This window comes from Giraffa tippelskirchi, chromosome 13 (assembly GCF_054371585.1).
Source record: "Giraffa tippelskirchi isolate mGirTip1 chromosome 13, T2T-mGirTip1v1.2.pri, whole genome shotgun sequence".
NCBI classification, from domain to species: domain Eukaryota; kingdom Metazoa; phylum Chordata; class Mammalia; order Artiodactyla; family Giraffidae; genus Giraffa; species Giraffa tippelskirchi.
Genome location: NC_137287.1, coordinates 38866358 through 38891709, shown reverse-complemented (window position 1 = coordinate 38891709; position 25352 = coordinate 38866358). Strand labels below are relative to the sequence as shown.

Below are 25352 nucleotides of genomic sequence, written 5' to 3'. Positions count from 1 at the left end.
GACCCCAGCCTGAGGTGACTGCCCGAACCTAGGCGGGGGCCCCCAGACACCGAGGCCGAGGGACCTGCCGCTGCTCGGCCTCCGGAGAGAGAGGGTCCCTCTGCTGTCGCCGCCCGGCCGGTGCCCGGTGAGGACGGGCCCCAGCGGATCGGGGAGGGTCTCAGGTCCCTGCCGGGCTCTCCTGAGGGTCCCCAAGGGCTACTGATGCTGGGGGCGGGGTGCTCCCCACCTCTGCCTCCCGGCGCTCAGGCCACCTCCTTGTCCTTCATCCGCGATTCAATCTCCTTTCTCCTCGTTCCTCCTTACCCCCAACCACCCCGACTCCAGGATTGAGCCCTCACACCCCAAATCAGGGAGCCCCACTCTAGGTTGTCTATCCTTGACCGCGTCTGCCCTACCCAGTACCGCCCCCGCCCTGCACCCAGCCCCGGTCCCATCCCATCCTTGTGGCTCTAGCGATGCTCTCAGGGCTGGCGGTTGGTGGTCTGAGATGTTGGGACAGGGGAGGCACTCAGGGGGCTTGGTCAGGAGGGGTGATCATGAGGCGAGAGGAGAGAGGTGGGGAGCGGGGGCCATTTAGGCGGAGTATAGACAGGTCTGGGGCAAAATACAGCGGGTAGAAGGAGTAAAGCTAACTCTAAGACTACCTTTGGTGACTCTAAGACATGGTGATTAGGGAAAAAGAGATGTCATTACATGAAATCCCCACTTTGGGAAAACCATTCCCTGTACATTATCAAGTAGCAATTCTTGACCCATTTTGGATCTTACTGCTGCTTTGAAAATCTCCCTGTGAGGATGTGTACCTGATGCCTAAGTGAACCCATCACCTCACCAGCAGCCCCATCACAGCCCTCCAAGAAGCACATGGGACAGTGATTATGGAGTGGCCGAAGAACAGTTCAACAATGAATGAGAGATTAGAAACTTCCTAAGCTCAGGACCCATGGCATCAGCCATGTTTCACAAAGTATAAGGATCAAATAGAGTACTGGTTAAAAAAAAAAGTAGATTCTCAGGGCCCTCTCCAGATGCACTGAGAAAGAAGTCTAGGGTTGGAGGAGTCCAGGATTGGGCATTTTAAACAAGAATTCTGGAAGATTCTTAGGTATCATGAAGTTGGGAAACCACTGGTCATAGACTTAATTTCCCTTTTCTTAATACATGAGTTTTATTGAGATAGTTTACATACCATGAATTCACTCACAATGTGCAATTCAATGGCTTTTAGTAAATTCACCAAGTTCTGCAGCCATCACCACTATCATTTGGAAATTTTTCATCATCCCCAAAACCCACATACTAGCATTCACTCTTCTGGCCCCCATCCCTCCCACCCATAACCCTAGAAAACCACAAATTTACCTTCTGTCTTTATGGATTTTTCTACTCTATCAATTTGCTAGAGACTTCAGGTCATTTTATAGAAATGGAATGTATAATTTGCGATCTTTGATGACAGGCTTTTTTTTCACTTAGCTAATCTTTCCAAGGCTTATTCATGTGTGGCATGAATTTTTCAAATTATCAAATAATATTCCATTGTGTGGACACATCACATTCTGTTTATTCATTTATCTGTTGATGGATATTTGGGCTGTTTCACTTTTTGGTGTCTATGAAGAATGCTGCTGCAAGCATTCTATGTACAAGTTTTTATGTGGACATCAGTTTCCATTTCTCTTGGAGAAACAACTAGGAGTGGAATTGCTGGGATAGATGGTAATTTTATGTTTAACCTTTTGAGAAATCGCCAGATTGTTTTCCAAACTGGCTGCACCTATATACATCTCCACCAGCAGTGTTATCAAGGCTCAATTTTCGTCTCAACCTCACCATCACTTGTTATTGTCTGTGTTTTGTTTTGTTTTACTAGATCTATCCTAATAGTGTGAACTAGTATCTCATGATCCACGTTTCCCTCACAACTAATGATGTTGAACATCTCATGTGCTTACTGGCCACTTGTATATTTTCTTTGGAGAAAGGCCTTTTCAGATTCTTTGCCCATTTTTAAATTGAGTTATTTGTCTTTTTATTACTGAGTTGTAAGTGTTCTTTATAAATTCCAGATGCAGGTCCTTTATCAGATATGTTGTTGTTTTAGTCACTAAGTTGTGTCTGACTCTCTTGCGGCCCCATGGGCTATATGCCAGACTCCTCTGTCTACGGGAAATCCCAGGCAAGAATACTGGAGTGGGTTGCTGTTTCCTTCTCCAGGGGATCTTCCTGACCCAGGGATCAAACCCGGGTCTCCTGCATTGGCAGGTGTGTTCCTCACCACTGAACCACCAGGGAAGCCCTTTATCAGATACACGATCTGCAAAAATGTTCTCCTATCCTATGGGTTGCCTTTTAACTCTCTTGATTGTGAGTCTCTTTGACTCACAAAAGTTTTCAATTTTGATGATGTCCAAGTTACGTGTTTCTTCTTTGGTTGTCTGTACTTTTAGTTCTTTGCATAATCCAACTCTTTTTTTAAGAGTTTTATCACTAGCTCTCATGTTTAAACCTGTGGTCATTTAGAGTTAATTTTTTGGATATGGTATGAGGAAGGGATCCAACCACCTGGAGTTTCATCTCTGGACCACAAAGGTTTGGGCTAGGCCATGGGTGTGCCCCAGGGCCAATCAGAGGCCTGTGGGCGGGGCTTCCCGCCATAACCTTTTCCTGCCCAGAGTGGCTCTGCCAGGGGAGGCACTGGCAGTATCTTTTCTGCTGGACCCTGTGTCCCCCCAGGCCCCCAATACCACCATGTTGTCCACCCTGTGGGGCAGGGTGGGCAGAGCTGGGAAGGACCACATGGGAGGAGCAGGAGTTGGCTCATCCAGAAGCTGGACCAGGGACAGGAGAGATAATGAGACATCAATCCTAGGGGGTGCCAGTGGTCAGGGGACTTGCTACCAGGCAGCATAGACCTGAGGACACACCCCCTGGAGGTGTCCTCCCTGTCACAGTGGGAGGTCCCTGCTCTCATGTCTAATTGTCAGGGGAACTTGTGTTGGGCAAGGCACCCCAACCACACATTGATCTTGCACCTCAGGCTCCTGTCATGGGTGATGGGGTCTTGGAAGACTTTGAAGTGTGGGGCGTGGACCCTTCAAGCCATGTGAGTTTGTTCAGTTGCTCAGTCATGTCTGACTCTTTGCAGCCCTGTGGACTGCAAACTCAAAGAAACAGTTCAAGGCCAGGTCAGAGAAGCAGGTCCAGAGGGGCAGGTAAGAGTATGGGCTTCGCTGCCCCCTGGGTCCTGGACAGGGTACATGAGACGTCTGCCAAGGTGACAGCCTTGTTTCTGGGCTAAAGTGAGAAGGACCCTCACCATCTGCCCACTACCCAGTCACCCCCAACAGACACCCCCGCACTGATGCCTCAGGGCCCCGGTCTCCAGGCCAGCCCTGCTCCTGTCAGCCATCCTTTCTGCTTCTCCAGATCAGCAGCCAGGGAGCCCTCAGTGACCACGGCTCCTCTGGACACCTCCACAGCCCTGTCCCCACTCATCTGGGGCAGCGCCAGCACCAGCTCAGACAGAAGTCACTGCCCTCGTGGGGCCCTGGCATCCCCTAGCCCTGGGTGGCCCGGGATGGGGACTGGATCTATTTGTGAATCCAGAGTCCTGCCTCCCAGGGCCAGGCTCCCGTCTGGGCTCTGCAGAGTGCCCTGGGGGCCCAGCCCCCGCTCCTGGTGACATAGACACAGTGTTGGGGTGAAGGGCAGCAGGCCTTCTGGGAGGGTCAGTGACCTGAGCTCACATCCCTCAAGTGCTTTTCCCTGACGCCCGTTGCTCAGGAAGACCGGCTCCTGTTATCCTGGACCAGGTAACCCAGGTGCAGTGTGGGGTGGGCCCTGACCCCAGCTCGACTGGACCCCCAGCTCTGCTCCATGGCTGTGTGCCTCCATGTTCTCATCTGTAACCTGGGTCGATGAGAATGATCAACTTCCACAACGTGGGGTGAAGGTTAAATGGGAAAAACCCATGGAAGCACTCCACCCTGAGCTCAGCACCTGTGGGCCTGGATTCCTAGTAACTCACAGCTGTCGGTACCTTGGTCATCCCAGCAGCCCCTGGAGAGCCCTGTTTCTGGCACATTTTATAGATGGGGAGTGAGGTTTGGCTGGGGGAAGTGACAGATCCACGACTGCCAAGACAGCAGACATGCCAGCCCATGTTCTCCAGCTCCATTCAGGTCCTTCCCCAAGGTGGGGGCGGGCATTGGGGGGCACAGGGCAGCCCCACCTGCCCTGACCTCCAGCCCGGATTCCTCCTGAACCCTGGCCCAAGGGCCCCTCCACTGATGGGACTTTTCTTTTTTTCCATGTGAGATCTTAGTTCCCCAACCAGGGATCAAACCTACACCCCCTGCATTAGAAGTGCAGAGTCTTAACCACTGGACTGCCAGGGACGTCCCCGCTGATGGGATTTTGCCTCCTCCCTTAGGACAGAGCCCCTGGACTGCCAGGTTCCTTGCAGGGAGGTGGAGGACAAATCCTACTGAGACCTGAGTGTGGCCTTGGGGCCCGGCTGTCCATCCCAGAATGCCCTTGCCTGAGCCCAGCGAGCAGGAGGGCGAGGGTGTGAAGGCCGGCCAGGAGCCCTCCCCTGAGCCCCCTGAGCCGGGCACAGATGTCGTCCCCGCAGCCCCCAAGAAGCCCAGGAAGTTCTCCAAATTGGTCCTGCTGACGGCCTCCAAGGACAGTGCCAAAGTGGAAGGGGCCAAGCGCAGAGGCGTGCACTGCATCATGTCCCTGGGGGTGCCCGGCCCCGCCACCCTCGCCAAAGCCCTCCTGAAGATCCATCCTGAGGCTCAGCGGGCCATTGAGGCCGCCCCCCAGGAGCCTGAGCAGAAACGCAGCAAGCTGGACACAGGTGAGGCCTGGGCCCAGCAGGAAAGGAGCAGGGCCTTCTGAGGGCTGAAGTCAGGGAGCCCGCCAGGCTTGGCTGGCCTGGAGAGGGTGCATGTGCCGTGGACATTTGTGTGTCTGTCTAAATACATCTTGGTGTGAATCTCTGTGTGTCTGTAGGCCTCCATGCACACGTGCGTGTGTGTGTGTGTGTGTATGTCTAAGTTTCTGTCTCTTTACATGTGTATTTGCCTAGGAGAGTAACTTTGTGTGGGTCCTTGTGTGTCTGTGTTCCTGGGCCTATTTCTCTGCATGTCTGTTCTTCTGCATTTACATATTTATGTGTCTTTGTCATGAGATGGGGGCATCCTCAGCCACCAGCCTAGAGTTCTCAGGGAACCTAAGGGACCCCTCAGGCTCCATCGCCTGCTAGATGGAGCCATCCTCTGGGAGTCAGGGAACCCGGAGCCTGGAGGCCTCTCTGCAGGGGGCCCAGCTCACTCTTGAGCCCTACCGCTGGTCTTTTCCATTCCAAGTGCCTCCTCGAGTCCACCTGCCTCTCCTGGAGGGAGAGGGTCCTTCCTGGTGACCTGTGGGGAGGCAGGGCTCAGAGGAGCCAAGTCACTGCCCTGAGGCCATCAGTCGGTAGCTGCAAGGATGGGGGGGGACATCTGGCTCAGAGCTCTTTCTCCAGCTGGGCTGGGTGGGACAGGCCAGGGCTCCCTCCACACCAGCTGAGACCTCTGCTCACTTCTCAGATCAGCCTGGGCTCTGGAGCCATGTAGGCCTCAACCCATAGGGCGCCTTTGTGAGAATTAGGACAAATCCACCTTCCTCGGACACAGAGATGGGGCATGGAACGGGCTACACGCAGGCCCCCAGGCGCCCGTGGGCAGGCGCTCATGGGTACCCCTCGGCCTGCCCCTCCACCTTCACCTCCAGACCTGTCCGCAGCGCCTCCCGCCTCCTGCCCTGTCCCCTGGCCAGGCAGCAGGGGTAGCAGCGGCTTCCTGGTGCTCAGCCCAGAATTGGCCCGAAGTTTTCTGGAAACAACCTCTGTGTCCCTGGGCCAGTGGCCTTTGCGAGCGTGTCTCTGGAGTCAGCAGTTACTTCTCTAAGTCAGCCAACAGCTCTGCACCCCTCCCCTGGCAGCTGGGATCCCCAGGTTTGACCCCCACCCCTCCACCCCCTGTTCCTTTGACAACAGCCTGACCCACCCCCTTCTCTTCCAGACGGAAAAGAAGACGGAAGCTTGGCAGGGCCTCCTGCCCCCAGCCCCTCGGTGGACGGGGAGGAGTCCACCTCGGGCCCCGTGGAGCCCAGGGCGGCCCCATAGCCCTGACAACCGCGGGTACGTCCTGCCCAGGTCAGTGAACTTGGCTGCGCCTTCTACACGTTCCACTGGGCTTCTCCTGGGGCCCAGCCCCTGACTGGTTTTCACTTTCAGCACTGTAATTTTTTTCCCCTCAATCAAGCATAATTTACTTTTGTAGCAGAAAAAAAATTTTTTAAGAGAATAAAAAGAAGCTGTACACTAGGTCCCATCATAGATAGGTTTTTAAAATTCCATGATTCTGGATCCTTTGAGACCCCAGCTCCAACCACCACCGGCCCCCTTCCCCCTCCACCTCCACTGTCCCCCCTCCCCTCCACCATCCCCCTCCCTCCCACCCTGGGCCTCCCCTCTAGCATTTACCTCGCCCTTCCTGGCCTGGACCATCTCTCAGACCCCAAAGGGCTCTGCAGGGGCTTCCATCCCCCAGGGCCTCACACCCCTGGGCCTCCTCAGCCTGGACAACCAGCCTGAGATGGAGACTCAGAGGCCCCCTCTTTCTGCCGCCTTTGGTCTCCAGCCCAGAGCCCCTGGGAAGCAGATCCTGCCTGTCCCTGGCTCTTCCTCCAGAGCCAGTCCCCAGGAGACCTCAGCCTGCTCCTTCCTCCTGGACCCTCAGAAAGGCCACCTCCTCCAGGGAGCCGCACAGGACTGACAGCCCCCCTGCACAGGGGCCCTAATGTTCATGGCAGCCCTAGGTTCTGCTGAGGAGGAGGTGGGCCTGCAGTCTGAGGGAGCACCCCAACAGAAGCATATGGTGCCCCGTTGTGTTCCCTCTGGGTGGTGTGGGAGCTGAGGTAGATTCTTGGGAGCCTGAGCATCCCCCCCAGGTCCCTGGGGTGCTGCCCTGCTGTTACCCTCCTTCAACCAGAAGTTGGGGTCCCCTGAGAAAAGGTGTCAGCCTGGAGAAGGAAATGGCAACCTACTCCAGTGTTCTTGCTTGGAGAACTCCATGGACAGAGGAGACTGGCAGGCGACAGTCCATGGGGTCGCACAGAGTCAGACACGACTGAGCAACTAACACCTTCAAGACGGTTCAGCCCACGTGTTCCTCATTTGGAAACTGCCTTTGGGTGAAACGAAATGGATTTTTTTTTTTTAAGGCAGAGTTTTAGAGGACTTCTGTTTTCAAACAACATTTTCCAAATTTAATCTGTATCTGTTGACTCCCTTTTGGGAAAAGTGAGTTACGTGGCATCTTCGTTGCCCAATTCTCCATTCTGCTGTTATTTTTACAGCATGGTTGTCTGTAACATTTACATTCTGTACCATAACTTGGAAAGTTCTTTTGTCTGGATTCTATATTTAAATAGATTCCCATCCCCCACCCCGGTTCTCCTTTCCTGAGGTGTGAGTCATCCCATGGTGGGCTGGTTCTGAGGGCTTGCTGGGGTGCTGGGGGGCGGGGGGGAACGTTTGATGGTGGAGCAGGCCTGGAGAAGAGGAGGCGGGAAGAGGAGCTGGCCAGGCTCGACCCCTGCCCCTCAGCCTGATCTCCAGGCAGTCTTGGCCTGGACAGGGTCCCAGCGGGCATCCACTCCCTTGAACTGTGCTGTGGCACCATTGACCCCTTCTGCTACTGCCAGGCAAGGCTGGGGAGGGAGTGGCACTTGGGGCCCCAGTGAGGGGGCCTGGTTGACTCACTGGTCCTTGGAGGCTGCGTGAGGGAGCAGCAAGGAGGAACCTCCCTCCGGGGGCCCAAGTGGCCCTGCCTGGAAGGTGGTCAGGACTGTGGGGCAAGAAGCCTCTGCCGAGCCAGGATGGGAGCCTATATGCTGGACCCGGAGGTGTTGAGGTTTTCTTATTTTTTAAATTTTGAAACACTGCAAACTCCCATAGAAGTTGTACAAGCATGCAGGGAGCACCACGGAGCCCTCACCTAGATTCACCCGCCCTCTCCCTCCTGCCATTTTCTTCCCCCTTGACTTCTTCTTTCTTTAACACACCCAGACCAATACTGTATATTTTTTTCTGTCTTATATTCATTTTCATTCTTATTTGTTTGGCTGCACCAGGTCTTGGTTGGGGCACACGGGATCTTCTGTGCCCCGTGCAGGATCATTAGCTGTGGCACGTGGGATCTAGTTCCCTGACCAGGGATCGAACCCAGGCCGGCTACACTGGATGTGCAGAGTTTTAACCCTTGGACCACCAGGAAGTCCCACCCTTTGGAGAACCTTAATGTCTTCCCAGAGCAGGATACACAGGACCCAGGGGTCAGCAGATCACGGCCCAGGCTCCCAGAGCTAGACAGGAAGCACAGAACTTCCTGTGACAAGTCCATGAAAACTAGGGCTAAGGGCTGCCTGCGAGAGGGCCAGGAGCTCCTCAGCGTATGACAGGGGCCTGGGGAAGCCCTGCCAAGGGAGCTGAAGGGTAAGGACAGCATGCTTGGGAGAGGTGAGCCTTGGGCTCAGAGAGAGAAGGACAGGAAGGCCATGAGGCAGGCAGGATGGGCAGAGGCTAGTGGCCCAGAGCCCAGGGGCCTAGAGGCCACAGGTAGGTCCAGGTTCATGGAAGGTAGAGGGAGGTGGGGAAGGATTCTCCCAGAGGGGGAACCTAGTCAGCATGGTTTTACAAAACTCACCAGACACCCAGAGGAGAATGGATGCGGGGTGGGGTGGGGGCGTCCAAAGTGGGAGCTGAGAGAACAGTCAGGAGGCCACTCCACACACAACTCCCTACCCGCTGCCCCAGGGTAGAGGAAAGGGAAGGGAGATGGGAGATGCTGGAAGGGGGCTGAAAAGGGCTCAGTGATGGGTGGTCTCTTTCAGGGGACTGGGTTTGAGGGAGAGAGGATTGGCCTGCCCAGCCAGTAGCTCAGTGGTAAAGAATTTGCCTGCTAATGCGGGAGACACAGGTTTGATCCCTGATCCAGGAAGATCCCACATGCCTCAGAGCAACTAAGCCTGTGGGCCACAACTCCTGAGCCTCTGCTTTAGAGCCCGGGAACCATAGCTGTTGCACCCGTGATCTGCAGTTACTGAGGCTGGCAGGCCCTAGAGCCGGTGCTCTGCAGCGAGAGAGGCCACCAAAAGGAGAAGCCCCAGCAAAGCAATGAAAAGCAGCCCCCAGCCGGCTGCAACTAGAGAAGAACGCTGGCAGTCACAAAGACCCAGCACAGCCATAAATAAATAAATAAATAAGCAATAAAATTTTAAAAAATACATAGGATGATGCTACACTTTCTTTTTAAAAATAACTTGCATTAGTCTTTCTTTCAAGCTAAAAATAATGTAATTCATGGTCATGAAATAAGAAAATATTTATTAAGAAAAAATATTACAAATATATCCAATAATTCCATCACCTAGAGATAGGTTTGTAATAAATATTTTTATATTCAGAAAATTGGGGTCATATACAGTTCCTTTTTTTTTTTTGGACATGCCCTCTGACTTGCGGGATCTTAATTCCCTCTGGAGAGTCAAAACTCCGGGCAGCAGCAGTGAGGCACCGAGTCCTAACAGCCAGGGAATTACCTATTTTTTTCTTAATATATTACAAAGGTCTTTCCAGCGTCCATTTTACAGCGTACCACAACGTACCACCACAGGGGTGGTGATCATTCATCCAGCCAGTCCCGCTGGACGTATCCCGGTTGTGTCCAGGTCGGTAACGATCCTCTCAAAAGTATTGGGTGAGAGAGCGGCTCCGAGGGAGGACATCGCTCGCAACATTTCCACCCGGCGCTCAGGCATCCTTGCCAACACCCGGCAACACCATTGAAAAATATTGACAACGCCCTACTCCCCGCCCCATCCGCAGGCACAATCCCCGCGTGTTTTCTCCTGGGGGCTGCCACCTTCAGCCTGGAGGGCCGGTCCAGGGACGCCCCCTCCCCCGCCCCGCGTGGCTGATGCTCCGGGCGGCCGGGAGGCGGCGTGCGCGGAGGTCGTCTGGCCCAGCGGACCCGGGACGCCCACCCAGGCCCTTTGCGGCCGGCGCACCGGCTCCAAAGTGACTTCTGCTGGGGCCAGGGAGGATTCCTCAGTGGCGATCCGGCAGATGGCCGGCTATTCGAGATCCGTGCTCCAGATCCTTCTCCGACAGACTCTCCGACCTAAGTCGCAGCCCCTCCTCCTCCGTGTCTGATTTCCCCAGCTGGTACTGCTTCCAAGACACCACGTGACCCACTGTTTATTAAAATCTATTGCTTCTCCCCCCACCCTCCTGCTCCGTAACTTAGGCTCAAGTATGCGGGGCCGGCCGTCTTTGTCGATTTCGGCCCCGGAGGCGCCCCGGGCGGAGAGGCGGGGGTGCGGGACGCGAAGCCCGAGCAGGGGGCGGAGATGCAGGGACCCCGAGCGTCGAGCCGGAGGTCCGGCGGAGCGTAGGCCCGAGAGGGAGGCGCAGGACGGAGAACATGGATGGGAAAGTGGGCAGGAGAACGCGGGAAGGAGGGGATTTGACCGAGGGTGCGGAGAATGTGGGCAGGCGGGCCCCGCTCGACCTGGACCCGCACCTACCCGGAGCGCGGGGACGCGGCGAGGCGCGGAAGAGAGAGGCGAAGGGGAGGGGTGTCAGGGGAGCGGCATTTTCTAGAGGAGCAGTGTCTTCATTCTGTCCACGTGAGGACGCGCGGCCAGAAGTGTGAGGGCTCCGGTCGGACGAAGGCGGAGCGGGGTGGGGCGGGCGGAGGGCTGGGAAGGGTTGCGGCGAGCAGAGGGTGCGGGCGCTGTGCGGGAGGGGAGCGAGGGCGTTGTTGCACCCGGGGCGGGTGAGAGGCAGGGCCGGCCTCAGCTCAGAGGATGCTGGACCACTCGGATCGCCACCCGCCAAGTGTACAGGAGACCACTCCCAGGTCCCACAGCTCCCCGCACCAGAGCAACCCGGGTCCCCACAGCACAGGGTGGTCAGAGAATAAGTGGGCAGTGACTGTGCGCTGTGAGTGGGGGCTGGACAGATGGACGATGGCCGGACTCATGGACGAGCATCGGATAGCTGGGCAGGGGCTGGATCAGTTCAGAAAAAGATGCTTTCCCCTCACTGAATGCCAAAGGGATAGATTTTTTTTTTTTTTTTGGTCTGACGTTTTATTTTGACATAATTTCATACAGAAAAATTAAAAGAAGTGTACAAAGCATTCTCATATACTTTTCACCCAGGTATCCCGAAATTTAGGAATGAAGCAGCCACAGCAGCAATAGCAAAATTTAGAAATGAGTGTCCAATAGGAAAATAACTAAATTAGGTAGCCAATCATATGTAAATAGATCTATAATATTGGGGAGGGTCATAATATACAGTTAGGTGGAAAAAGCAAGAATACCTGAAAGTAATTGCCATGGAGTGTGTTTGCAATGATGTAAAGTTTAAAATAGAGATCTATTTTCGAAAAGACTGACAAGAAAGATGACAACTGTAAACTTATTAAGGGGTCCAAAGCCATCCTGGGAAAGAATGAACTTGGAGAATTCACTCTCTGATTTCAAAACTTACCACAAAGCAACAGTTATTGTGTCAGGGTGGTGCTGGCACAAGATTGACACAGACCATGAATAGAATTGAGAGTCCAGAAATAAATCCTCATATTTACAGTTAATTGTTTTTCAACAGCGGAGCCAAAAGAATTACAGGGAGAAAAGAACAGGCTTTTAAACAAATTGTACAACTAGGATGTTCATATGCAAAAAAAATGAAATCACAGCCCTACTTTGCTGGTGCATACTTAGTCATTAAGTCATGCGCAACTCTTTGCAATCCCATGGACTGTAGTCTGCCAGGCTCCTCTGTCCATGGGATTTTCCAGGCAAGAATACTGGAGAGGGTTGCCATTTCCTTCTCCAGGGAATCTTCCCGACCCCGGGATCGAACCCGAGTCTCCTGCATTGGCAGGCGGATTCTTCACCACTGAGCCACCTGGGAAGCCCCATACTTTGCCCATATACAAAAGATAACTCAAAATGGGTTTAAGTCTCAAATGTAAGAAGTAAACCACCAAACTTTTTAGAATATGTAGGGGTAAATCTTTGTGAACTTGGACTAGGCAATGATTTCTTAGATGTGACATCAAAAGCACAAGCAAAAAAGAAAAGATAAACTGGACATCATCAAAATTAAGAATTTCTGTGTTTCAGAGGACCCTGTCTTAACTGGGGGCAATAAAATTAAAGACAATCCACAGAATGGGGAAACTTTCTGCAAATCATATATCTGACAATGGGCATATATCTAGGATATATAAAGAATTTTTAGGCTTAATAATAAAATGACAACTCAACTTTGAAACGGGTAAAGGCTCTAAATAGACATTTCTCCAAAGAAAATATGCAAATCGCAAATAAGTACTTGAGAAGAGGATCAACATCATCGGCCATCAGGGAAATGCAAATTAAAACCACAATGAAGTGCCACTTGACTTCACAATGAAATGCCATGCTAATCAGAAAGATAGATAGTAACAAGTGTTGACCAGGATATGCAGAAATTGGAATACTCACACATTGCTGGTAGGAATGTAAAATGGAGCAGACCTTGTGGAAAACAATTTAGCAATTCCTCAAGTGGTTAAACATTGACCCAGCAAGTCTACTCCTAGGTAGAAAAATAATTGAAAACATCTGTCCACACAAATTTGCACAGGAATGTTCACAGCAACACTATTCATAGTAGCCCAAAAGTGGAAACAGCCCAATGTTATTCAACAGATGAATGGGTAAACAAATTGGGGTATGTCTATACAGTGCAATATTATTTGATGATAAAAAGAATGAAGTACTGCTGGCATGCTACAACATGGATGGGCTTTGAAAACACTATGCTGAGGGAAAGAAGCCAGATACTAAAGACCGAAGGTTGTACGATTCCATTTAAGTGAAATGTCCAGAATATGCGTATCTATAGAGACAGAAAGTAGATTAATAGTTGCTTAGCGTGGGAGGATGGGGGACTAGGTGTGTTTCTTTTGGAGTGATGAATTGTTCTAAACAGATTGTGGTGACATCTGCATCTCTGTGAATATACTAAAACCCATTCAATTGTACATTTTTTAATTGGATGAATTGAATGGTATGTGAATTATATCCAATAAATCTGTTACCAAAAAAGATATAATAAACCTTTTATGTGTTAGCATAACATTTTTATGAAAATCATTGTATTTTCCAAAACAAATTTTATAAGAATGGCATTTTACTTCTTTGGGGGGGGTGGTAAATCTCTTTAATGTAGGTAAATGGAGCACTTACACGATCTCATATGTGCTTCAGCATTCAACCTGTTACACGTCATGTAACCTTTGGAATATCCCATGAGGACTTCCAGAAACCCCCAGAGACTTTGAGGACGGTTTCTCTACTACAAAATTCATATTTTCCGTCTTGCAATTAATTGGTACCTTGTGGAGAAATATGTACTTTGAGAATATGCAAACACTAGTTCCGTGTTAAACTTTCACCCTCCGGTCTTAGCGGCCATTTATTTTTGTCCAAATCAGTTATTACTTAATGTCGTCGTCGTGAAGTTGCTCAGTCGTGTCCGACTCTTTGCGACCCCATGGACTGTAGCCTACCAGGCTCCTCCGTCCATGGGTTTCTCCTGGCAAGAATACTGGAGTGGGTTGCCATTTCCTTCTCCAGGAGATCTTCCTGACCCAGGGATTGAACCCGGGTCTCCCGCATTGTAGGCAGACGCTTTATCGTCTGAGCCACCAGGGAAGTCCAACATATTACTTAATGATGGTCGCCAAATGGTGAATTTCTGTTTCATTCCTTCTTCATTTATTAGTCGGCATCCTACTGTAAGAGATTTCTCATCTCTCCATTTACTTATTTACATCACTATCGATCATGGATTCTTGTTTTACTCAGTTATAATCTGTTATCATTATTTAGTTTGAATCAAAATGGCCCAACTTTGAGGTTGGTCATTTTAACATGTCAGTGAAGTGCAGAAGAAACCTCCTTCCGCAGCCTAAGGAAAGTGACGGGCGTAAGGATGTACTTCAATGATCGCTTCCGCTCAGTTAGCGCAGAATCAAATCCTGGGGCGGCTCGGGAGTCTCAAGGTCCCTCAGCTCTCTCTGAGCGTCACCGCACAGGACCTCCAGTCCAAGTCTCAGGTCTGAGCTACTCTCGGTCCGCGGACGCCGCCGCCCAATCCTGGGCTTGCCCTGCCTCTTTCGCGAACCCTGGCCCCGCCTCCCCGCGCTGATTGGTCGAGCCTACGGCCGCCGCGCACGGAAGACCCGGAGAAACGGAGTTTGTCCGAAGAATGGAGCCCCGCGGCCCTGCTGCGCATGCTCGCGAGGAACCCGCGAGTGCGCTCCTAGAGGCTGGCTCCCCGGAGGGGCGGCGCGCACGACACGGGGCTCGCTCCCGAGAGGGCAGGTGGAGGCAGGGGGTGGACGCCCGGGTTGCGGTGGCCGGAGGGGCCTGGGCCGCGAGGTCGACGCCTGTGGCTGCAGAGGCCTGAGGCCAGAGGACCCGCCGCGCGGCTCGGTCTCCGGAGAGGGAGGGCCCCGCTGTTGTCGCTGCCCGGCCGGTGCCCGGTGAGGACGGGCCCCAGCGGATCGGGGAGGGTCTCGGGTCTCTCGGCGTGGTTGCGCCCCCAGCCGGGCTCTCTCGGGGGTCCCCAGGGCTGCTGATGCTGGGGAATGGGGTGTCCTCGGACTCTACGTCCCTCGATCAGGCCGCCTCCTTGTCCTTCACCTGCGATTCGCAGCCTCCTTTCTCCTCCTCCCCTGCAACCCACCCGACCCCCGGGACTGAGCCCCGACACCCCAGGTCAGGGAGCCCCACATGGGCTTGCCTTTCCTTGATCGTGTCCGCCCCACCCAGTACTGCCCCCGCCCAGGCATACACCCCAGCCCCATCCCGACTTTGCAGCTCCGGAGGTCCAGTGACCTTGCACTTTTTGCTGTTGTTACACCTGCTTCCACTGCTGAATATGTAGATTGCCTGTTGGTGCTTTCAAACTTTTTAGACTCAACCTACAGTGAGAAATATATCTGACATGCCTGTAGGTGCCTGTTACTGAGAGAGAAGTTTAAAGGGAGATTCTTACCCCAACCTCACATGACGCAGCCAGATCTACTCTACGTGGGTTCTAATTCTATCCTATCTTGTTCTAGTCTATTCTCTTCTTTCCATTTTTTAAAAAAGACTATTGCTAACCCATTAAACTGATTTCAGGGCCTAATGAGTCTGACCAGTTTGAAGCCCTTGCTTTAACCACCACAGGGGTCCAAAAGAGCCTGACACGACTGAGCACACACACACACACACACACACACACACTCTTTCGCTTCCATTACCCCTTGCCTTTGGAGGATGCTGAACTCCAGTAACAGATAATCAATCACGTGTAAATTTCAGTTCCAAAGAAAGGGTATACTTTTTATCATTCTGACTTTAATGCTTTTCCAGGCCAAAATCATTTCTAGGAATTAGTTCAGTTCAGGCAGTTTTACCTTGTTCCTCTCCCAAAAGCTCCAAATGGACTTGGGGAAGCTGGAGGCTAGATTGTGGAGGGTTTATAACGGAGATGGACACCACTGTCGTTGGAGAAGGAAATGATTTGAGCTGAGCTTTAGGAAGTCAGTACTTAATAGGGAGAATCTGGATGCTGGGCAGAAAGGCAGTTGAGGAGGTGGTGGGGGGACTTCCCTGGTGGCTGAATGGCTAAGACTCTGCTCCCAGTGCAGGGGGTCTGGGTTCAATCTCTGGTCAGGGAACTAGATCTGCTTGCCACAATTGAGTTCCCAGACCCAGTCCCTCGGGTCCCTGCAGCCAAATTAAAAAAAAAAAAAAAAAGGAGGCAGGATTTCCCTGGTAATCCAGAGGCTAAGACTCTGTGGTTCCAATGCAGGAGGCCCAGTTTGATCCCTGGTCAGGGAACTTGGTGGTAAAAGAATCTGCCTGCCGAGGTAGGAGTCTCAGGCTCCACCCCTGGGCAACCCACTCCAGTATTCTTGCCTGGGAAATCCTGTGGACAGAGGAGCGTGGTGGGCTATAGTCCGTGGGGTCATGAAAGAGTCAGGCACGACTGAGCACGCACACCCAGGGAACTAGACTCCCCACACCTCAACTCAGAGTCCACTCGCACAAGGAGAAGATCACCAGTGCTGCGATGACAACCAAAGAGCCTGCGCACTGCAACCAAGACCCGGCCCCGCCAGACACATGCAGAAATATTTTTTAGAAAGGGAGGTGGTGGGAGATGGAAGCCCCGAGGTGATGTGGGATGGGAGGGCATGGAAGATGGTGTGACCCAGTGTCCAGAGACGTGAGGACGAGTTAGGCCTGATATGGGAAGTGTGGAAACTGCCACGATTGTGATATACGGGGGTTAAGAGATTTGGGGCCGGAAGTCCCATTAGCTGGAATCTACCTTTCTGTGCCCTCTGCCTCTAAATTGCTTTGGAGCAGTGGTCCTCAGGGGACATTCAGCAAACCTGGGTTGTCAGGATTTGAGGGATGCGACTGGCATCTCCCAGGTGGCGTTGGTGGTAAAGAACCTGCCTGCCAATGCAGGAGACTCAAGAAAATTGGATTTGATCCCTGGGTCGGGAAGATCCCCTGGAGGAGGAAATGGCAACCCACTCCAGTAATCTCGTTTGCAAATTCCACGGGCAGAGGAGCCTAGTGGGCTACAGTCCATGGGGTTGCAAAGAGTCGGACACGATTGAGCGCACAGTGGCATCTCGCAGGCAGAGGCTGGGGATGCTGCTGAACATCCTTCATTCCACAGGACAGCCCCCATGACAAAAGAATTATCTGGTGCAAAAGGTCAGCGATGCTGAGGTTGAGAAGCCCCGCCTCAGAACAGAATTCTTAATCTTTGGGGGGATCACTGCCACCTTTGCCTCTGTCAGCACTAATGCCCGTTTGCACACTTGGAGACCACGTGCAGAATCATAGGAGGCCCCCTGAGGCAATCAATATGTGTGTCCTAGTTGGGGGTGTACTCCTTGTTCTTATGTGATGTTGTTTGTTGTTCAGTCGCTCAGTCATCTCTGACTCTTTGTGACCCCCAAAGAATGCAGCACACCAGGCTTCCTGTCCTTCACCATCTCCCTGAGTCTGCTCAAACTCATGTCCATTGAGTCAGTGGTGCCATCCAACTGTCTCATCCTCTGTTGCCCCCTTCTCTTAAGTGATGACTCACAATTTATGGAAGAATTTCATGTACGGTATCTCATTTGCCATTTTCCCTGTTTCCCAGGTGAAATCAGTCCAGAGAAGTGATGGGATTTGCCCCTGGTCTCCCACCCAGCAAGCCAGCGCTGATGATGGGTGTTGGCGGACTGTGAAGGTGGTTCTCACTTGTCTATGAAGGTAATTCTCTTGCTCCTCCATCAGCAGCTAAGCGGGGATCTTAGGGCTTGGACCCACTGGTGTTTGGAAACAGTTTGCATGTAATATTGTGTGCCTCTTGGGTGCTGGGTTTATCAGAGCAGGGAAGCTGAGTATTGCACTCAGATTTGCTCTGTACCTCGATTTGGGAGGAGGGGAAAAGAGCATCAGAGAGTGATTAACCGTAAACTGTGAGGTTCTCGCACTTTCCATTCACATCTGCCTGACTTAAAAATACTCCAGTCACTCTTTACTGAGTGAAAATCAAATATTATAAAACAAACACATTACGGCCCAAGTATTCACCTCCAAACAGTGAAGAGGTTAAAAAAAATTTTTTTTAATCCACCTAGAACAAATATACAAATGTAATGCAAATAGAAGTTTCATAAAATAATGCTTACTTTTCTTATATGCAATGCAGGTTAGTTGTTTCCTACGTGATTTTTAAAATTGCTGACTAGGGACTTCTCTGGTGATCTAGTGGCTAAGATCCGCACTTCCAGTGCAGGGGGCCCAGGTTTGATCTCTGGTCAGGGAACTAGACCCCACGTGCTGCAGCTAAAGATCCCACATGCCACAATGAAGATGGAAGATCCCGAGTGCCACAGCTAAAACCTGGCACAGCCAAATAAGATAGTAAAATAAATTTTAAAAAAACCAAATAAATAAATTTGCAGGCTGGAACCTACAGATTATAATACCAATGACCAGGGAGATTTAAAAAGCAGAGGCTTAAGACCAAAACAGAGGAAATAAAACTCTTTCCTGCAGATATGAAATGAATGCATATTTAAGCTTTTGCTTCACTCATCAATCCAGGAACCAGTAAGATCTTACAACCAGTTTGCAAGGGAATCCAAAGAAGATTCTAGAAGACTGTAGGTCAAGAGTATTGACGTGAATGTGTACACGGAGGCAAACCTGGAGAAATTGCTTACTTATCTGTATTAATTTACATGATGAGAAAGCAAGAACGGGTCTACAGACTAGAACTATTTTGCCTTGTTCTGTTACCTGTGCAGAGTTATAAAAGCAGCTCAAAGGCAACAAGAGGCTAGAATGGTATAACCTGAAAGGCTGTGCTCCAGACAAAGCCCAAGTTTCCACTGATGCACGAATTTCCCCTACAGCCTCATAATTTCAATGAAAGATATTTTTTGCATGAAATAAGGGTGGTCCTGTCAGATTCGGGGAAGGGGGGAAGGTCTGATCATTTACACAGGTGTGGCACGCTTGCTAATTCACCTCATAGGCCTTCTTGAGTTTGCTTTCCTGGAAGTTTCTGTAAGGAACCTCAGATTGGACTTTTAAAACTCTGGTATATGTTACCCCAAGGTACTGAAGCCATGCCCAACAAGCTTTCTCCCCGAGATTTCATCTGTACTACTTAAAAATTTGGCCAAATTCCACTCTTCTTGAGGTCCCCAAAATAGCTTAAGGTGTCTGAGACCTGTTAGATTGTTATTAAAGGATCATTTTAACAAGATGCAATCATGACTCTCCCATCGATGTAAAAATAAACAAACATTAACGATTCTGTTGAACACGCTAATGAAGGAACCTGTACGTTGTGACAGATGAAGTAACGCGTGAGAAACACTGCACGTGATGCCCTGCACAAAGAAAACGTCAAATCTTTCTCAGGGTGGCAACAGATCTTCCGGCCACTGAACCTCAAGGGCATCTAGTCCATTGTTTCTCAAAGTTGAGTCTGTGATCCCCCAGGACCAGAGCCTCAAGGGGTACTTGCTAAAAATCCAGATTCTTGAATCTGACTCTAGACTCACTCTCACAATTTTGGATGGGAAATCTAGGCATCTGAATTTTTTTTTTAAGCAGCAAAAGGTTTATTGTAGGGCCAAGCAAGGAGAATGGGTGGCTCATGGTCAGAAACCGCCTCCAACCTCTCAATGACTTTCAGGGGAAAGTTTCTATAGGCAAAATTTGGAGTGGAGGCTGCAGGGTGCATGACTTTCTTCTAATTGGCTAGTGGGGAGGTAACCAGGCAGAGCTCCAGGAATCTCCAGCCCCAAGCATCTGCATTTTTATCAAGTGCTCTGATAAAAGTAAATTTAAAAATAAAAGTATCAAACACCCCAAGTAATTCTTACGGAGACCAGAATTACATACACAAATAATTGAAATAAAAGCTTCGTGAAAACTGAACTTAACCTCAGTATATGGGTGTACCCTTTCTGTGCTGTTTTTTAAACATCATTCTTAAGCAGGGTTTCTCAGCCCCGACCTTGCTGCTGTTTTAGACCAGATCCTTCCTCGTGGGGGTGGGGGGGCTCCCCGAGATCTGAGCAGCATCCCTGGCCCCCACCCACTGGAGGCCAGGAGCCTGTCCTGCACCCTACTTGTGACAGCTAGAAATGTCTCCTGACATTGCCACGTGTCACCTGAGGGCAGACCACCCTGATTGAGAACCACCAGCCTTTTAACCCTACTCCGTCGTCGATACCTGTCAATACCTATGGGTTAGAATCCTCAACTTGTAAAGGACCATTTTTACCTTATTTTAGGAGTATAAGCCCTGGAAACAGACACGGGAGGTTCGCACGCTGGCTGTCCTTTAGCGGCCCAGCTCCCCGGTCACAGGAACCTAAAAGTGAGCCTCAGTTTCCTCCTCTGTGAGTCACTCAGTCATGTCTGACCCTTCATGACCCCCATGGACTGTAGCCCACCAGGCTCCTCTGTTCATGGGATTCTCCAGGCAAGAATCCTGGGGTGGGTAGCCATTCCCTTCTCCAGGGATCCCTCCCAATCCAGGAATTTAACCTAGGTCTCCCACATTGCAGGCAGATTCTTTACTGTCTGAGCCACCAGTGAATGAAAGAACAGCAGGCCTAAAGGATGAGGGTATTTGGGAGATAAAATAACCTATGCAGAGCCCTCGCCTAGCCCCAGGCACCTCAATGGCATTTGGCGACTATGAGGCATTGTAATCACAGTCCTTCAGATTCCTGAAGTTCATGTGGTCGGAACCCACCTGGGAAAACAGAAAGTACTGTAAGGTTTCACTGGGAGTTGCATCGCTCTCCCTGCTGGTGAAAGCCGAGAAGCTAAACTAGAAATGGCTTAGCAGTGGTGCAGCAGCCCAGGCTGGGGGTAGAGGCGCTGAGCAGACAGCGCTGGTGCAGCCACGCCAGGCAGGTCGCTTCGGGGACACCCTCCTTGCTCCTCGCGCCATCCTCCAGTCCCCCACGGTGGCTCCTGGTGGCCAGATCAGCTGAAAGCCACAGTGTGTTAGATGCTCAGTCGTGTCTGACTCTCTGCGACCCCATGGACTGTAGCCCACCAAGCTCCTCTGTCCATGGAATTCTCCAGGCAGAAATACTGGAGTGGGTTGCATTCCCTTCTCCAAGACACAGTACTAAGCCATAAAATAGCTGGTGTGTAGGGCCAATCAGTGCAGCTCTGAAGGCCTGGCTCTCACTACCTGTGTGGTCCTGGGCCACTCACTTCAGGCCCGAGCCTCAGCTTCCCTAGGAGCAGAAGGGGCAATGGTGCAGAGATGAATGGGTCCCCACACTTGAGGTACCCGTGACGTCATAGGATATTTGTTCTTGGCTCAGGTCCCAGCTCAAGGACCAGCCTCATGGCTCTGGGTTGGAGTGTCCCCTTGGTGTCCCCTCCTCTCCTCCACCCTACTCCCCTCTCTCTCCCTGCTTCCACCCAGAAAGCCTATGGCTCACTTATTTTTCTCTGTCAATTTCCACTGTGTCTATAGGTTTGAAACTTGGGTTTTCAAAATCCTTTTATTTTGAGTTAATGTTAGACTCTTAAAAAAAAATTGCAAAAAAAAAATAAAGATTTCCCCTGTGCTCATCACCCAGTCTCCCTGAATGTCAACATATTACCAAACATGCAGTGATCAAGTCCGGGAAATCCACGCTGGTCCCGTACTATTAACCTGAACTATTGACCTTATGCACATTTCACCAGCTTGTCCCCTACGTCCTTTGTCTGTTCTCAAATCCCGTGTTGCAGCTTGTCCTTGTGTCTCCTTCATCTCCTCCAGTGACAGGTCCTCAGTCTTTCTCTGTGATGACCTTGACACTGTGACACGTCCTGCTCAGTCATTTAGAATGTCCCTCCAAGTGACTTGTCTGGGGGCGTTCATTCAGGGCAGGAACATCCCCAGAGATGATGCTGTGTCCTCCTCTGTGTGTCTCGTCAAGTAGGTCATGGTGCTCGTGTGTCTTATTACTGGTGAAGCTGGCCTTGAGCACTTAAAGGCTGTGTCTGCGAGATTTCTCCACTGTCAAGTCATTATCTCTCCCTTTGTGGTTAATACATGTCTTGGGGGGTCTTTGAGGCTCTGCAAGCAAGGCCCACAGCGGAGACCACAGGATTCTTGATTTTCACTTGTTTCTCTGCCCCATCATCTATATTCCTCTTTATCTTCTTTTATGACACATCTTGCAGAGGAATGGAATCCCTGCTTTTCCTGAGAGATATGGAGTTTTCTTTAGAAAACAATTACCAAGCAAGGAGGTGTAGCTTATCTTTAACGTGTGTAATATTTTCCCACTGTAAAGAGCTCACGCACATTGTAAACAATCTTGAGAAAACAGAAGCAATTTAATGGAAAAAAATAAATCAATTTTCTTACTAGTTTTAACGTTGTGAGGTATTTCCTCCCAGTGATAGAAAGTTTTTTTTAAGTCACAAATACATAAATTAGTCAATAAATAATAAATGTGACCAGACTTGGAGATGAGCCAGAAGAAATGAAGTGTATTGAGGTCTAGAGGCAGTGTCACCATCCAAGGAATATTTTGGTTTTTAAAAAAAGAGCAAACGTAGCTTAGAAATTGTAATCTTTGCTGAATTTGTTCATTGGATTTTGCTTTCTACCTAATATGTTTTGTAGATACAAACTTTTTTTTGGAAGTCTTCCTGAATTATTCATCCAAGGTGGAAAAACTCCCAAATTCTAGTTCCATAAACACTGTGTGCATGCTAAGTCCCTTCAGTCGTGTCTGACCCTTTTCGACGCCATGGACTGTAGCCCGCCAGGCTCCTCTGTCCGTAGGATTCTCCAGGCAAAAATACTGGAGTGGGTTGCCATGCCCTTCTCCAGGGGGTCTTCCCCACCCAGGAATTGAACCTGTGTCTGTTAATGTCTCCTGTATTGGCAGGGGAGTTCTTTATCACTGGCGCCCCCTGTGGTACATCTAATTCTACCAAGGATGCGTACTTTCAAGGAGCAACATCACCCTCTTGTGGCTCTATTATGGTATTGCGCTGAGGACTTAGATTGGCGTTCATGTCCCGGGCCTGGTTACATAACATAATACTTTGGTCCTTTATGAGGGATCCATCTGGTCTGCAGGTGGGGGCCTCCCACTCTATAAAGAGGAATAAAATAGCAAACATGTTGAACACATGTATGTGCAACAGAAAGTTAAGTGTATATTAAAGACACTAATGCAAGAATTGAAACAAGTGCATTTGAGTGGCAGAATCGAGGATAATTTATCAATGTTACATTCTCAACATTTAAAAGTGTTTTCAATAAAGTTTTTACAATAGGATATTAACAACTTACAAAATATCTTAATGTTATAGTCCATGCCCCCTTGCCCTGCTGCAACTTTTGTGAGGAAACAAAGCCGAAGAGTGAGAAGCCTGTTTATGGTGAAGACTGTTTTTTTCCAAGTGACCCTGGGGACTCGAGTCATACCTGTAATGATTTGGTTTTTTGGCTGCACTGCTTGGCTTTCAGGCTCTTGGTTCCCAGACCAGGGACTGAACCTAGGCCCATGGCCGTGAAAGCACTGAGTCCTACTCCAGGGAACTCTCTATAAGGATTTTTTTTAAACAACTTTATACCAGACCATCTGACCTGTCTCTTGAGAAACCTGTATGCAGGTCAGGAAGCAACAGTTAGAACTGGACATGGAACAACAGGCTGGTTCCAAATAGGAAAAGGAGTACGTCAAGGCTGTATATTGTCACCCTGCTTATTTAACTTATATGCAGAGTACATCATGAGAAACGCTGGGCTGGAAGAAACACAGGCTCTAATCAAGATTGCCCTGAGAAATATCAATAACCTCAGATATGCAGATGACACCACCCTTATGGCAGAAAGTGAAGAAGAACTAAAGAGCCTCTTGATGAAAGTGAAAGAGGAGAGTGAAAAAGTTGGCTTAAAGCTCAACGTTCAGAAAACTAAGACCATGGCATCTGGTCCCATCACTTCATGGGAAATAGATGGGGAAACAGTGGAAACAGTGTCAGACTTTATTTTTGGGGGCTCCAAAATCACTGCTGATGGTAATTGCAGCTATGAAATTAAAAGACGCTTACTCCTTGAAAGGAAGGTTATGGCCAACCTAGATGGCATATTTAAAAGCAGAGACATTACTTTGCCAACAAAAGTCCGTCTAGTCAAGGCTATGGTTTTTCCAGTGGTCATGTATGGATGTGAGAGTTGGACGGTGAAGAAAGCTGAGCGCCGCAGAATTGATGCTTTTGAACTGTGGTGTTGGAGAAGACTCTTGAGAGTCCCTTGGACTGCAAGGAGATCCAATCAATCCATCCTAAAAGAGATCAATCCTGGGTGTTCATTGGAAGGACTGATGTTGAGCTGAAACGCCAATACTTTGGCCACCTCATGCGAAGAGTTGACTCATTGGAAAAGACCCTGATGCTGGGTAGGATTGGGGGCGGGAGGAGAAGGGGACGACAGAGGATGAGATGGTTGGATGGCATCACCAACTCGATGGACATGGGTTTGGGTAGACTCCGGGAGTTGGTGATGGACAGAGAGGCCTGGCGTGCTACAATTCATGGGGTCGCAAAGAGTCGGACATGACTGAGCAACTGAACTTACTTATTGAGATATGATTCACATAGCCTACAATTCCCCCATCTAAAGTATAGAATTCAGTGTTTTTAGTGTATTCACAGTCAACTTTATAACATTTTCATTCCCCCAAGAAGAAACCCTATTTTCCTTTGCATCACTCCTGAATCTCCCCCTTCTTCCTGTCCAACCCCCATCAACCACAAATCTAATTTCCATCCCTAGTGGACATCTCACGTAAATGGATTCATACCACATGCTGACTTTAGTGTCTGGGATCTTTCACTGAGCATGCTGTCTTCAAGGTTCATCCACATGGTAACAGGTATCAGAACTTCATTTCTTTTGTTTTGTTGTCTAGTCACTCAGTCGTGTCTGACTCTTCTGCGACCCCATGGACTCTAACCCATGAGGCTCCCCTGTCCATGGGATTTTCCAGGCAAAGTGGGTTGCCATTTCCTTTTCCGGGGGATCTTCCCAACCCAGGGATTGAACCTGTGTCTCCTGCTTCGCAGGTGGATTTTTTTTTTTTTTTTTTTTTTTACCACTGAGCCACCAGAGAAGCCTTCCTTCATTTTTAAGGCTGAATAAATTCCATTGCATGGATAGACCACATACAGGCCAGACCAGGTATTTGGGAGAGAAGCATGGATTTTGGATTAACCTAGCAGGTGCCAATCCTGCACTCAGGCCAAAGAGGGAGATGGTGGTCTGAAGAGTCAGGGGGCAGGTGCTAGATGGCCTGGCGGAGAAGGAAGGGGCGTGGACTGTTCCAAAAAGTCTAACTGTTGAGGGAAGGAGGGGTTTTTTGAGCTTTTGTTTTAGGATTTAGGAGACCTAAGAAGCTTAGGCATCATTAACTCAAAGGACATGAGTTTGAGCGAACTCTGGAAGATGATGAAGGACAGAGAAGCCTGGCGTGCTGCAGTCCACAGGGTCGCAAAGAGTCGGACACGACTGAGCGACTGAACAACAACGAGAAGCTTAGGCCTGAGAACTGTAAATGCAAAGACCCAGAGGAGGCGCAGAGGTTTGGGGACCAGGGAAAGCAGATTGT

At 50.2% G+C, this 25352-nt stretch overlaps 2 protein-coding genes across 16 annotated transcripts in view; both read left to right on the top strand.

Moving 5' to 3' along the window:
* Nucleotides 1-10344, top strand: FLYWCH2 (FLYWCH family member 2). 3 transcript variants are annotated; one of them, XM_081555209.1, is made up of 4 exons: nt 1-127; nt 4439-4867; nt 6075-6208; nt 9944-10344. In XM_081555209.1, the coding sequence occupies exons 2-3, from the start codon at nt 4537-4539 to the stop codon at nt 6176-6178; spliced, it is 435 nt and encodes a 144-aa protein (XP_081411335.1). In that variant the 5' UTR covers nt 1-127; nt 4439-4536; the 3' UTR covers nt 6179-6208; nt 9944-10344. The 3 variants fall into 3 exon arrangements, with proteins under 3 accessions (XP_081411335.1, XP_081411337.1, XP_081411336.1); XM_081555211.1 differs by lacking the exon at nt 9944-10344 and adding an exon at nt 6696-7502; XM_081555210.1 differs by lacking the exon at nt 9944-10344 and having other exon boundaries at nt 6075-7502.
* A 4116-nt stretch (nt 10345-14460) lies between these two features.
* Nucleotides 14461-25352, top strand: part of FLYWCH1 (FLYWCH-type zinc finger 1) — a 28236-nt gene continuing 17344 nt past the window's right edge. For all 13 annotated transcript variants that reach the window (XM_081555203.1, XM_081555196.1, XM_081555200.1 and 10 more), the window contains exons 1-2: nt 14461-14666; nt 17342-17454. The gene's annotated coding sequence lies outside the window, so the exon portion shown is untranslated. The remainder of the gene's footprint in view (nt 14667-17341; nt 17455-25352) is intronic.

What these genes read in the sequence shown, in the direction of transcription:
- FLYWCH2 (XM_081555209.1), top strand. Translation starts at nt 4,537, where the DNA reads ATGCCCTTGCCTGAGCCCAGCGAGCAGGAGGGCGAGGGTGTGAAGGCC. An exon ending in ACGCAGCAAGCTGGACACAG is followed by an intron (nt 4,868 to 6,074) that starts GTGAGGCCTGGG and finishes CTTCTCTTCCAG; the next exon opens with ACGGAAAAGAAGACGGAAGC.